Raw genomic sequence first — 14999 nt, 5'->3', positions numbered from 1 at the left:
AATTTGATACCCCAATGGATCTAGATGCTCTTCCCTTTCAGAATTGATTCCACTGAGAGTAAGGTTTGAGTATTACCTATTAGCACTCTTTTCCTCTCTTTTTATAATAGTATTTTCCCCCTCCCCCTCCCATGTGCCTCTTTGTGTGGTACAGATTATCCTATTTTTCTTATTCCTTCAACGTTTCTCTTGGTGTCATCTTCAAACCCCTCACCCTTCTCTATTTTTGCACATCATCTTAAACCACTTAGTACCCCAACCTCAACCTATGAATAATTCTTCTAAATACTATAATAGTGAATATATTTTTTGAGAGTTACAAATAACATTTTTCTATATAGGAATATAAACAATTTGATTTTATTGAAGCACTTAAAAAAATAAAAATAACAATTTCCCCCTCTCTTATTTTACATTTTAATATTTCTTTTGATTTTTATATTTGGATATCAAATTTTCCATTTAGTTCTGGTCTTTACAAATATTTGGAAATATTCTTTTTTGTTGGATGCCCATACTTTCCCCTGGAAGTATATAGTCAATTTTGATGAGTAGGTGGTCCTTGGTTGTAAACCCAATTCTCTTGTCTTTCTGAATATCATATTCCAAGCCTTGTAGTCTTTTAGTGTGGAGGCTGCCAGATCCTCTGTAATTCTGATTGGTGCTCCTTGATATCTGAATTGTCTCTTTCTTGCTTCTTGTAATATTTTCTCCTTAGCTTGGAAGCTCTTAAATTGGCAAATACATTTCTGGGGGTTGTCTTTTGAGGATTTAATGTAGAGGGTGATAGATGGATTCTTTTAATATCAAATTTGCCCTCTTATTGAAGAATACCAAGACAGTTTTCTTGAATAATTTTTTGTAGTATGATGTCAAGGTTTTTGTTTCTTTCTGCATTTTCACGTAGACCAATGATTCTCAAATTGTCTCTTCTAGATTGGTTTTCCAGGTTGTCATTTTCTCAATGAGATATTTCATGTTTCTTTCTATTATGTCATTCTTTTTACTTTGCTTTATTAATTCTTGCTGTCTTGTGTGATCATTAGCTTCTACTCACCCAATTCTTATCTTTAAAGATGGGTTTTCAGCTATGATTATTTGACTTTCCTTTTTGGTTTGGTCTATCCTGCCTTTCATGACTTCCAGGGGGGTCATTTCTGGTCTTCATTTTGCTTATCATTTCATTTGATTTCTGGACTTCTATTTCCAAGTGGGAGATTCTGTCTTTTAAACTGTTATTTTCTTTTTGAAGTGTTTCACAATTTTCTTGCCAAATTTCTCCTATCTTTTTATCTTTGTTCTTGAATTCCAGTCTGATCATAAGCTTGGAGAGCTTGTGACCAATTTCCAGTTTGGGGGGGAAAGTTTGGATGCATTTGCTTGTTTGTTGTCCTCTGCTGTCTCCTCTGTTGTCTGTTGTTTCTGTTGTTTCTCTAAGTCAAAATTATACAGAGTCAAAGGCTTTTTTTTTGTAGTTATAGATTGTAGTTCTTTGGTGTTATTGGCCATTGCTTTTTTATTTTTTCCTTCCCTTCCCAGCCAGAACTCTGAGTGAGGAGGGAAGGCTCTCTGTGTATTGAGCTATGGAGAGGTTTTTGCTCTGAGGCTATTTTTCAAGTCTCTGTGGCTTCTGCTGTGTGCAACCCCTCTCTGCTGTATCTCTGCACCCAAGGTCCATGTTTCTCAGCTTCCTGGGTGTCCTAGGTCTCACTGCTCTTAAGGGTAAGTCTGTGGGGTCCTCATCTAGCCCCCTGAGAACTTAGAGGTTGCCCCACCCTTGTTCTGACTGCTGCCATAGGTATTTTGGGGAAGGGATGATGAGCTCACGTTTTGGTGTGAGTAATTTTTGCCCCCTTTTTAGCATGGAAATACCCCAAACTCTGCCTACCTTCAATGCTATACCCTACAGTGGAGCCTTTCACCCATCTGATTTTGGTTTTGCCCTTTTGAAGCACTGTATATCAGTTGGTGGAGAGGAGATGAAGAGTCTTGCTTCTATTATACTCTGGGACCATCTTAGCCCAGAAGTAACTCCTCTGTTTTAAAGACTTGTTTCAATTCAAGAAAGGTGAGAGAAAAAATAATCATCTGAGGGCAAATGTTATCTAAAATAATCCTATTGTACTGTCAGGCAAAGTATTTTCAATTGAATAAAAGATTATAAAATTGCTAACTAAGTTCCAGGAATTGTGCTAAGCCCAGAGGATAGAAAGTCAAAAGCAGAAGATCATGTCCTTGACCTTATTAATCAGTCAAACAACAAGCATTTATTAAATAACCTACTATATACTAATCACTCTGCTAAGTGTTTCTGTGATGTGCAAAGCTAAATATATACAAAGTATCTACTACTTTAATACAAAGTAATTTCAAGAGAAAGAGAAAACCAAGAATTGAGGAGCATCACAAAACTTTCATATGAGAAAATGCACCTGAACAATGTCCTGAAAATAGATAGGTGGAAAAGAGGAGGATGTGCACACCTGACATGGGGGACCATCTTTGTAAAGGTACAGTAGTGGAAGATGGGATATTGTGTATCAGAAAAGCATTAGTAGGCTTGTTTGAATGGAACAAAGAGTTCATGAAGCTAGGAATAATAAGAAATGAATATGGAAAGGTAGGTGGGGCCCTGATCATGAAAGGCTTTAAATGTCAGGCTAGGAAATTTGCAGCTGATCCTAGAGGCAGTAGGGAACCATTGACATTTCTGAGTAGGGGAATGAAATGTTCAGATCTGTGTTTCAATCACAGTAATTTGTTGTTTGGAGGATGGAATAAAGAAGGGAAATGTTAGAAGCAATTTTAAGGTGAAGAAGTTTGAAAGTTTGAACCAGGGCAGTAACTAAATGAGTGATATTGCTGTGAGAAGAGAATTTGCATTTTGACTTGATCAATCAGGGAGTTAGACTTCCCTCCCATTGGTTTTGAATTTGGGTCAATCAGCAACCAGGGAATTGATCCCACAGGCACTGCCCCCCTGGGTGGTGCCAGGCTAAGTGAGGAATTGTGATTGGTTCCTGGGGAGTGAGGTAAGAGAGCTAGTGGGTGTAGTAAGGATTTATAAGATGAGTCCCAGCAGGAAGCCAGGGGGTTTATTTTCTGAGTCTGAGATTCAGAGATAGACACTGAGTTGTTAGGCTAGGAAATTCTTCACTTCCTTTCTATATTTCTCTCTTATTTTCTTTTTTCTTAGTAATAAATCTAGCTATTAACAGTCTTGTGACTTATGGGTTAATTACATTTTTTGGCAACCACCCATTCTAACCATTGCATTGCTAAGGCAGATTCAAGAAGATTTATCAACTGATTTGATATGATGGGGGAGAGGGAGTAGGAGGGGAAAAGGATGTATGACTTTGGGGCCGTGATCCTGAGTGATTGGAAGGATTGTGATACTCAATAGAAATAGTGAAGTAGTGAAAACAAATGGTTTTAGGCAAAATGTGAATTATGTTTTGAACATTATGAATTTGACACACCAGTGGTGGATATGTCCAGTAAAGAGGAATGTTGGAATAGAGTTTAAGAGAAAATGAGGGCTAGATATATAAATTTGGGAGTTCAAGTCTCAAGAGATAATAGAACCCATGGGAAGCCTATGAGAACAGCAACAGAATGGATGTAAAGAGAGAAAAGATCCTAAGCATAGAACTGAGGCTTGTCTACACTGAGGGTTGTCTACACTTATCAGGTAGGGGAGGATAAAGACCAAGGAAGACTGAGCAGGAAAGATTAATGGTAGGAGAAAAATCAAGAGAGAACAGTGTCACAGAAGCCAAGAAAGGAAAGAATTTCCAGGAGGTGGTGTTTGGCAATGTCAGTAGCAAATGGTAAGTCAAAGAGAACAAGGACTGAAAAAAGCTTATTGGATCTATATAATAGTTGAGAAAAAATCATTGATAACTTTGCAAAGCACACTTTCTGTTAAGTGATAGAGGCAGAATACTGGCAAATGCTTGAGAATTATGTTGGATGAGAAGAAATAAAGACAACAAAGGCAGTTGATCCTTTTTGGAGTTTGGTTATAAAGGAAAAAAAAGAAAGAACAATGAATGGTTAAAAAGAGAAGATCAAGGAAAGGTTTTGTTAAGGATGGGAGAGACTTTGGCATGTTTTCAAGTGCCAGAGAAAAAGCTAAGGGATAAAGAAAGATTAATGTTTTCAGTAGTCAAAACTAACTCCAGTATTTTCTTATAGTTTGGGATATTATAAAAACAGTGCTACTGCTAAAAGAAATGAGATAACAAGGAAGGAGTAGAGAACTCAAAATAATATATAATGTATATGTAAAGTTTCATTAATTAGCCCTAAACCAATGTTTCACCAAAGTAGCAAGTGTTGAAAAGAAAAAACAGAGGGCTTAAGACAGATATAGAAGAATCCTGAATATAATGATCATTAGGAAGAAGAAGAGCTAGCAAAGGAAAAAGAGAAAGATTAGTTAGGAAAATAGGAAAATCAAGGAAATCCAAAGTCAGAGAAACAAAGAAAGGAATAATTTTAAGCAGGAAGCTATGTTCAGAAGTATAAAATGACAAATTCAAAAAAGCATGAGGGATTAGAAATGGCCATTGAATTTGTCAAAAAGAAAATCATTGGTAACATTTGAGAGAATAGCAACTATAGCATGTTAGGAATGCAAATCAGACTACAGGAGTCCAAGAAAGGAATGGATAGGTAGGAAGTAGAGGGAATAGATACAGACCAGGTGTTCAGGGAATTTTCTGAGAAATAAGGATAGTAGCTAAAAAGAAGACGGAGTTCTGATATGTTTTCTTTTCTGACAATGGAAATGAGTATCTTCACAGTCATGAGAGAAGGGATTTCCTTGATTACACATTCATTTAATCTTTTAATGATCATTTGTTAAGTGCCAGGCTCTGTGCTAGGCAGAGGAATTAGAGGAATATAGAGATTATAGCCCTTGCTCTGATGGTATTTTCCTGGGTGATGAATGACTTTTTTTCTTAAAAAATTAATTGTTTACAAAAATCTTAAGAGTCTAACACTTTGAGAGGTCACTTGAATAAAACAATATATCATATATACTGCTAATTAGCTGACTTTTGTATAAGTTTCATGATTAAAATATAAATATGATTAAAATAAATATAGGGCATTAATGTTTGTTTAGGAACCTCTTTTTTAACAATTAGAATGTGCCCACTGTGTATATGCCTGCCAATGTACGTCTTTAACTAAAATCTCATTCTAATGCTTATTGTGCTATATGATACTATTTTCTTGAAGGCAATACCAATGGAATGCAAGCATTGTTAATTCCTGCCAAGCTGGGAAGGTTTCCAGTATGAAATTAATAGTTTCTATTCTTTGAGGATCAGTTTGACTAACCTTGGAAAGACTGACTGCTGCAGGGTAAAGAAGGTTTAGCCACAGCAACTTTCTTCCACTACTAAACTGTATGGGAACTGTAATCTGCACCAATGGAAGGACTACCCCCACTTTTGAAAGCAGAAGTCCTTGAGCTGTTGGGGAAAATGCAAACCTAGAATCTTTGTAGACCAAATTGACAGAGCTCATCTTAATGTGCAATTTTGACTTGATATTTGTGTGATAAAAAAAAAAAACAACCCTATTTGGAAAGTAACACTAAACTTCATAGAGTGCCCTTTGACTTCTGAACTTTATATGACTATGTCAAATGGATTCCTGCTTTCTTTAGGTTCTTCAGTGGCGAGCACATCAAGAGGAAGAAGCAAAATTAGACTATAACATTATTATCAGAAGGAGAGAAAAAGAAAGAAAGGAAGAGAAGCTTCGAAGGGAGAAGGAAATCTTGCAAAGAGAAGAGGAGAAGAAAAAAGTATGTAACCTGCTAGTGTTATGACTGAATATGATCAATTACCAGAGTAAGCTTTGATTGGTTTAGTATTCTTATAAACAATTCTTGGTAGTGTTAGCAAAATTAAGAAGTTCTGTGGGGGTAAATGGCTAGTGTTCATTTGAGCTAGGATGCCTAGGTTTACACTATTAGTAGTGGTAGTCTCTCGGTGACGGAGAATGACAATTGTCTTTGTGCATTATCATCTATTGATGTACCCTCATGTGGCTTTGGAGTCCAAAGGCTGAGGCGCAGAGTTTGTGGCACATGGGGCATGGGACGCCAGTTGTTACGGGAGGTGCGGTTGTGGCCTGGTGTCAGTGTTCACGCGCAGTGGCAAGACGTCGATGTCGTTCATCTTCAAAGGTGGTGGCGGAGGCATGGTTAATGTGGGTTCACCAGCTGCTTCTGACAGAGGCAGCGAGTTCTAGTTGCTTTGGTGTAATGCCAGCCCACTTCAAGTTTGACTTTAGATGATCCTTGAATCTTTTTTTTGGTCGGCCTTATTTCCTGAGTCCAGCTGACAGTTCACCACAGAATACCTGTCTTGGTATTCGCTGTGGGTCCATGCGGATGACGTGTCCAGACCATCGTAGCTGGGTTTTGAGGATCATGACTTCGATGCTGGTGGAGTTGGCTCTGTCGAGGACTTCCTGGTTGGTGATAGGGTCCTGCCATCGGATCCTCATGATTGACCGGAGGGAGTGTTGGTGGAATTGCTCCAACTGTTTCATGTGCTTCCGGTACAGTGTCCATGTCTCGCAACCATACAGGAGCGAGCTGAGGACCACTGCGGTATACACTTTGAACTTTGTCGCAGTGCTTACACCGCTGTGTTGGAGGAATTTGGAGTGCAGCCGCCCAAGTGCCTGGCTGGCCTTTTGGATCCTGGCATTGATCTCGTAGTCTAGGGACCTGTTGTTGGCGATGGTGCTGCCCAGGTACTTGAAAGTGTTGACATTAGAAAGCTGCGTGCCATCGATTGTAATGCACGGCAACCGAGCTTGCTAAGGATCACCCACAATGCGTCCCCGTTCACTGTGTCGAATGCCTTTGTCAGGTCTATGAAGACAATGTAGAGACTCAGGTTCTGCTCAAGGCATTTTTCCTGCATTTGCCTCACCGTGAAGACCATGTCGATGGTGCTGCGATCTGGTCAGAAGCCACATTGTGATTCAAGCAGGGTCTGCTCTGAAACAGATGACAGGAGTCTTTTAAGTATAACATGGGTGAGGATCTTTCCAGCAGTGGAGAGTAGTGAGATGCCTCTGTAGTTGTCACAGGCTGCTCGTGCGCCTTTGTTCTTATATAGGGCTATGATGGAGGCATCTCTGAGTTCTGGGGGCATGTCTTCCTCTTCCCATATGCTGGTCAACACTATGTGGAATGCCTGGAGTGCCTTTCCATTTAAGGCCTTGTACACCTCAGTTGGGATCCCGTCTTTACCGGGTGCTTTGCCTGCACTCATTTGTTTAATGGCTTTTTGGACTTCCTCTATTGAAGGAGGGACGTCAAGTTGTTCAATGGTGCAGTTTGGGGGGAACTGGTGAAGGGCGCTTTGGTCGACTGAAGAGGGTTGGTTGAGAAGCTGACTGAGGTGTTCTTTCCACCTGTTGCTGATGCCTTGTTTATCTTTTATGAGAGTGTCACCTTCCGAGGATAGCAAGGGAGTGGTGGTGGGTTTTAATGGCCCATAGACAGTCTTGAGGGCACTGAAAAATTGTTTGTAGTTTTTTGTATCAGCAAAGTGCTGGATTTCTTCTGCCTTTTTTTCCCCACCATCGGTCTTGCATCTTCCTGATCTCACACTGCGCCATGGCTTGGAGAGACTTGAATCTGTCCTTTTTAGGAGCAGAGTTTGGGTTATTTTGCCACTCCATAAAGGCTTTGTTCTTTTTGCTCAATAGGTCTTCAATAGTAGTGTTGTTCTTGTGGAACCAGTCCTGGTGGTTGCGTTGTTTGGGGCCTAGGACTGCCTTTGATGTTTCCTCCACTGCATCTCTGAACTGGTTCCATTTCTTGGTTGAGCTTCCAGTGAGTGGTGCCTTGGCAGACAGCTTGTTGTCCAGGCAGGACTGGAATGTCTGCAAATAAGATGGATCTCTAAGACGACTCACATTGTAAAATGAGCGAACTGTCTGGGCGCATTTTGGATGGCGAGGTGCAATGTGCATTTGAAGAGTCGCTCTAACCAATTGGTGGTCTGTCCAGCATTCAGCTCCTCTCATGGCTCTGGTGATCTGTACATCCTGGATGTCTCGCCGGTGTACAATGATGTAGTCAATGAGATGCCACTATTTTGATCGTGGGTGCATCCATGTTGTTTTATATTTGTTCACCATTCTGAACACAGTGTTCGTGATGGTGAGTTCGAACTCTGAGCATTTGCTGAGTAGTAGTAGGCTGTTGTTGTTCATTTTGCCCATGCCGTGTTTGCCGAGCACTGCTTTCCATCTTTCATGGTCCTGGCCAACGCAGGCGTTGAAGTCTCCCAGTAGTATCAGCTTGTCATTTGTGGGCACTGAGTGCAGGACGACACTCAGGTCAGAGTAGAACTGCTTGATGGTCTCCTCTGTGCTGGTCAGTGTTGGGGCATATGCGCTGATGATTGTGGCATACTGGTCTTTGCTGAAAGGCAAGCGGATCTTCATGAGCCTCTCGCTGATGCCCACAGGCAAATCTGGCAGCTGTTTGAGCAAACTGGTCTTGATAGCCAGGCCAGCACCGTGGATTCTGTCTTCATTTGAGGCTCTACCTTTCCAGAAGAAGGTGTATCCAGTGGTGGGTTCGCTGAGAGATCCCTCTTCTGGTAAGCGTGTTTCGCTTAAGGCTGCGATGTCGATGTTATATTGTGCCAGTTCTTTACCGATTAGAGCTGTTCTTCTCTCAGGTCTTGGGGTATTCTCTATCAAGTAATGTCCTGATGTTCCATGCTCCTAGTAGGAGTTTGTTTGTATTATGTTTTCTTTGGTTTTGACCGCTTAAAGGGATGACCCACCAGCCGCAGCTGACTGGGTGTTTGTAGGGCAGGCGATGTTTGGGACACCTTTTCTAGTCCCCTCCCTTGATGAGGGTGAGCAGTGCTGTCCTAGAGAGGGCTGCTCAGTCGCCCAGGATGCTGCTGAACATCTCTGCTGCCCACAGGGCCGAGCGACCACTGGTCCATGGGCCGCCTACGTGTAGGATCGTGACTACAACTGCCAGTGGTCACCTCCACCTGTAGCATCACCACTCCCCCATCACCGCAGGTCTTGAAGAGGGTGGACGGGGTTAGGATAGATGAGTGTGCACAAAGATACTTGTACGTGAAGGAGATTTAAGTGGAAAAGTCGATGCACAGAGACAGTCCCACTCTCTCAGCATTGGAAGCCTGGGTCCAGTGGTACAAAAAGTACACCTGGAGACTTCCTCAGCTGCATTGGATGGCCATGTTGTCTTTTGTGCTCCAACACGCCCTAAGCACTCCACAGTGCTTTGCTGCATTGCCATCTCAGCCATTGAACCTTCTTATTGGTTTCTTCCACCTGTTCCACCGAAGCAGTCTTCACATGCTGGGTGAGCAAAGCCCTAGTTCACCAGGGGTCGATGATCCGATGGCTACCCTCACAAGGTTTAGCCGGCCTGTCGAAGCCCTTGCCCGGGGTGTGGCCATTGCCGCATGCTAGCAGCTACTAGGAGCCACAAGTGAGAGCTGGGTGTCAGGTGGCAGTCAGAGGCTGGAGAGCTGCCCTAGGAGGGCACGACAAGCCCTCCATACCAGAGATACTACCCCTCCCTGAACATCCCATACACCCCATTACACGATTAGATGACTGTTATTCTATATGAATTCAGTCACCTACAACTGGAAGAGAAATTATGGGAACAGATTATTGCATTTGGAACCATTGTTAGTAATAGGGTTAACATTGGACAATTCTTGTGTAGTACTTTGGTTTACTGCAATTCAGCAAATGAAGTGTCAAAAGTTTGCACCTATGATATAATGCATTACACTGGGGAACAAAGCAAGGAACTTAAAAAAACAACTGAGTTTTGGCATCCTTTCTGGGTAGCATTAACCCTTCAAAATCATTTATTCATCTTTCTTTCTAAACATACATTTTGGCTGCCAGTATGGAAAAAGTTACTTTGCTAAATAAAGGCTTTATTATGGAACCTACAAACAAACTTAGAAAATGGTGATAAGCATACTTTGGGGAATATTTCTCTTTTTTATGTATTTGTAGAAATAGCAACTGTTAGAACTGAAAAGGATCTGGAGATCATCTAGCCAAAATCCTCTAAAGAGGAGAACGGTTGTGATGTCCATGGTCACAGAGCTAGGAAGTGGTAATCTGGGAATCAGATCTAGGTTGCCTAATTTTCAGTGCTTGGTTTTTCCACTACATAATCCAATCTGTTTATGAATGACTACAAACCTATCCATCTCTTTGTCTGTGTGTGTTTGTATGTAGGTCTCCATCTCTTCCTCTCCCTGTCTCCTTCCCTCTACCTCTTCCTCTGCCTCTATCTCTCTCTTAAAAAGTCTCAATATAAAGAAAACAAGTGTGTATGTGTTCATTTGCCTCTTCAAAAAAAAATGTGCATTTGCATTGCATTAATTTTGTGGCATCATGTTAGTTTTTATTTCATGATATTTATGTGGAAATGAGTTATCTAATATAAATATATATACATATATATATTTATATATATATATACACTTCAATTGTTCATTTGGAAATCATGTTCTGTTTATAGCAGTAAAGATCACTTTAAAAAAAAAAAAGGTGATTCCTAGCTTTTTTGGGCCCATTTATATTTTGACCACCTCTTGGAAATTAAATATAGAGTCTACCACTAGACTTTTCATTCAGTCTTTCCAACTTGGAAAAATCTATGAGAACATACATTGCATTACTACTTTTTCAAAGAACAAGGTTGTTTCCATGCTATTATGAAACATTAGGACTTGGAAGAATAATTGAAAATGTCTGATTCATTCAGAGTGTATTGTGGATATATTTTTATGTAGTCATGTGATTGATAATTTACATTTTCTGACTAACCATCTGAGATTATTATCTAAAGGATCCCTCTCCAGATTAGCATGAATAGGGAATTATGCATTTCTTTCTTTAGCAGATCACTTTTCCTCCATTAAATATATGTAGTAAATTTATATCAGCAAATATTTTCGGTGGTTTGTGGAGCATACTATAGCTAGGAAACAACATATATGGATGGTGTGTGATTTTCATGATGTTTTGAAGGATAAAGTCAGGAGCTAGGTATATGAAATTGTCAACTTTTATATATCTGATCCAAGAACAAGTCTGATTTTATTTTCTCAAAAAATAAACTGAATAGTTTCATCCCAGGTGCCAACAAGATAGGTGATGGTTGGAAAACATGATTAAACATGCTAGGTATTTCAAGAACCTGTTCTGAGGAAGGATATACTTGGTTGATATTGCCACATATATTGATACTATTTCAAAGAATGTATATGGGCTATAGAACTCCATAGAATATCAGGAATATCTACAACATCTTTTCTGAGATGATTATACTAAATGTTCTCCAGGAAATTCAATAGAAGAGGTCAAATTTCTCCCAGAAAAAAAGTAAATCTTTCTAGGGCTTTTGATATGCAAATCAAACCAGAAACAGAGATTCTACAAATAATGAGGCCAGTCTTAACCAAGATCTTCTATATGCAAATTAAATATGAATTCAATATGCAAATTGAGTATGAACTTCAATGAAGACTAAGTGAACTTCAGAACTTTGAATCACTAAATAGGGATTCAATATAAATGTTATACAGGGTTATGACTTATGGTTTTTCCACATTTTAGGAGAAGAAATCAAAATAATAGAAGTATTGAGATAAGTTGATCCCCTACTAGAAACACCATTGGCAAATATCAATGTGACAATAACTTTGACTTAATCAACCAAAACCTCAGGGTCCCTAGAGGGCAGAAAGTTTGTCTTGATTGATAATCAAAGGTCCCAATTGAGCTTTATATATAAGAATACACACACACACACACACACACACACACACACACACACACACACACACATACACATCTTTGTGTATATTGTAAAAATAGAGACTTGAATTCAGGACTCCAGTCCCCAGAAGTCCTTGCTCACTTCCCAGAATGCTTTGTAATTGCACTGAATTCTCATCTGGGTGAGATCACAAATTATTATTTAAAGGAGTTCTTCACCTACTGAGGTCTCTTTCCTGTTTCTGCTTCCAAGCAGATGCGTCTCTTCCATGATGTAGGTGAGGTTAAATGGGCCTCTTGGCCCACCTAGCACATGCCTCTCTTACTTGTTTATTCTCAAATTCTCAACCTTTAATAAAACTCTAAAAAATATAATAATCCTTGCAGAGAGAAACTAATTTGAACTGTTACAATATGTAATTATTATTGCTACAACAAAATAATGGCATGTAATGTGAATAAACTAGAAAAATTATTGATTATAGGCATCAAACAATTTATAAATGAGGTAAAAGGAGAAGGAAGAATGGAGAATAGATCATCTGGGATATTAATAATTAAAAAGAGAAGGGGATTCATGGATCAGTCAAAAAACTTTGATAATAATAGAAATTTAAGGGGGCAGCTGGATGGCTCAGTAGATTGAGAGCCAGGCCTAGAGATGGGAGGTCCTAGGTTCAAATCTGGCCTCAGACACTTCCCAGCTGTGTGACCCTGGGCAAGTCACTTGACTCCCATTGCCTAGCCCTTACCACTCTTCTGCCTTGGAGCTTGGCTCCAAGACAGAAGGTAAGGGTTTAAAATAAAAAAAAAAAAGAAATTTAAGAAATGTAATTAGTATTTTGTTGGGCTAAATTATTGGTCCATTTAGAAACCTCTATAAATTTGTATGAAAACTAGACTCAAACAAATAATAAAATAAGTAGATCATTCTTACTGATAAAATATAATATAGAATAGTGTGAGAGAAGGAAATACAAATCTACCAATTACAATCTCAAATATGATGTAAGTAGATTTAATCCTTTTATAAAAGAAAAAAATTACATAATAGATTAAAAAGCAATACTTCATAATATGCTGTTTACATAAAACACTACTAAGAAAGTTGTATAGATTTAAAATGAAAGTTTTGAAGAAAATAGAAAATCAGTAGTTGCAATCATAACAGATGAAGTTGAATTCAAATGAGAAAATATTAAGATAAACATGAGAAATATTATATTTAAAGGTTGACAAAAGCACTTTTGAGAAAAATTGGAGCAATGATTTCATTAATTTGATGATTTTAAAGTTGGTAAAACTTTCTTTCATATAAATCTTTTTTAAAAATTTAATTAAATAAATTTTTAAGCCCTTACCTTCCATCTTAGAATCAATACTATGTATTGGTTCTAAAGCAGAAGAGTGGTAAAGACTAGGCAATGGGTATTAAGTGACTTGCCCAGGGTCACATAACTAGTAAGTGTAAGCCAGATTTCATGTAAATCTTTAACTATAAACCATAGACTTAGAAATGAGCTCAGTGCTGAGACATTAAATGTAATAATGATCATGATAATATTGATGATGATCATAATTACTAATATTTTATAGTATTTAATATGTGCTTAGTGCATTTTAATTATCTCATTTGATCTCACAATAACTCTGGGAAGTAGGTGCTATCTTTATCCTCATTTGGCAGATGAGGAAACTGCAACAAGCAGAGATTGTTACTTGCCCAGGATCACACAAATAATAAGTGGCTAAGGTTTAATTTGAACTCATATTGTCTTAACTTCAAGTCCTATTTACTAAGCCACCTAGCTTCCTTGCCCATAACCACAGAGATAGTATTGTCAGAAGCTGGATTGAACTCAAGCCTTTCTAAATCCAAGGCAGCTCTTTACCCATCTTGATGGCTTAGAAACTATTTCCACATATAATGGGACAGAAACTATTTTTAAAAGAGAAAACTAAACTGAATTGCAAAAAGACATAGAAAATTTTTCTTATGCTATTTTGCTTTTTATTACTTGCCTCTTTCTCAGACTGAAATGAATGATCTTCTTACAGTATAAGAATACTACCCTTTTGCAAAACTAAATTATTTCATGGACTGCTATGGCCAAAAATTTCATCACCGAGTTCTTAGCCAAAATTGGTAAAATACTGGTAATGTTTCATATATAAATGTCTTCTTTTTGAAAAATAGACATAATCTCTTGTCAGGATCATAATTGAAGCCTGTATAGGATGGTAAAAGTTACCAGAACGTGTAATTCACTAGCATAGTCATTGAGAAGTCATGGTCATCTAAACTAAAGCAGGATTCTCCTAAATTGTTTCCATCTTCTAGAAAAATAATCATCTTCTTGACTATTGCTATAGCAAAGTGAGTACAGCTTTTACCTAACTGATAAAAGGCCTTTAAAAAAAATCTCTCATGCATATGTTACATTCATAACAAAATCTCTTGCTAAATGCAACCAAAGCTAGAGCTCTTATAAATGACTATGCTTATTAATATCTAGGGAGGCATAAAATGGAGATGTATGCTCATGAAATTAATTGGGAAATGTCACCCCAGAATTCCTATGCAGACTATTATAGACCAGGGATCCCTTTTTTTGCTCATCTCACTATGATGGTATAGGTATTGTGGTGATCTTTGTTCAGAATATTGCAAAGAAGCAGAAACAAAACCACTGAATTCCTCAGTAGATTGGCATGAAAACTGGCAATATAATAGGTACAATTCAAAGAAAAGACATGAGAGAAAAATCAATCCGAATTAACAAATTAACAAAGAACTGCCAGCACAATGACATACTACAGGCATATTTTGTTTTATTGTGCTTCTCTTTATTGTACTTTGCAGACATTACATTTTTACAAATTGAAGGTTTGCATCAATCCTGTTTAAGGCCAGATTATTGGCACCATTTTCCCAATAGTATGGCCTCACATTGTGTCTGTTTCACATTTTGGTAATTATTACAATATTTCAAACTTTTTCATTGTTATTATTATTATCTGTTATGGTGATTTATGATCAGTGATCTTTGATGTTCCTATTTTAATTGTTTTGGGACACCAGGAACTGTGCCAAAATAAGATAGCAAACTTAATTGATAAATGTTGTATGTGTTCTGACTCCTCCACCA

At 38.4% G+C, this 14999-nt stretch overlaps 1 protein-coding gene across 9 annotated transcripts in view; it reads left to right on the top strand.

The window, feature by feature from the left end:
• The window catches only part of CCDC148 (coiled-coil domain containing 148), a 371756-nt gene that overhangs the window by 254077 nt on the left and 102680 nt on the right, over positions 1-14999 (top strand). For all 9 annotated transcript variants that reach the window (XM_056793901.1, XM_056793902.1, XM_056793897.1 and 6 more), the window contains one exon: positions 5687-5827. In XM_056793901.1, coding sequence (XP_056649879.1) covers positions 5687-5827 — 141 coding nt within the window. The remainder of the gene's footprint in view (positions 1-5686; positions 5828-14999) is intronic.

The sequence above is a fragment of the Monodelphis domestica genome, chromosome 4 (assembly GCF_027887165.1).
Source record: "Monodelphis domestica isolate mMonDom1 chromosome 4, mMonDom1.pri, whole genome shotgun sequence".
NCBI lineage: Eukaryota > Metazoa > Chordata > Mammalia > Didelphimorphia > Didelphidae > Monodelphis > Monodelphis domestica.
This window is presented reverse-complemented; position numbering and strand designations above follow the sequence as displayed.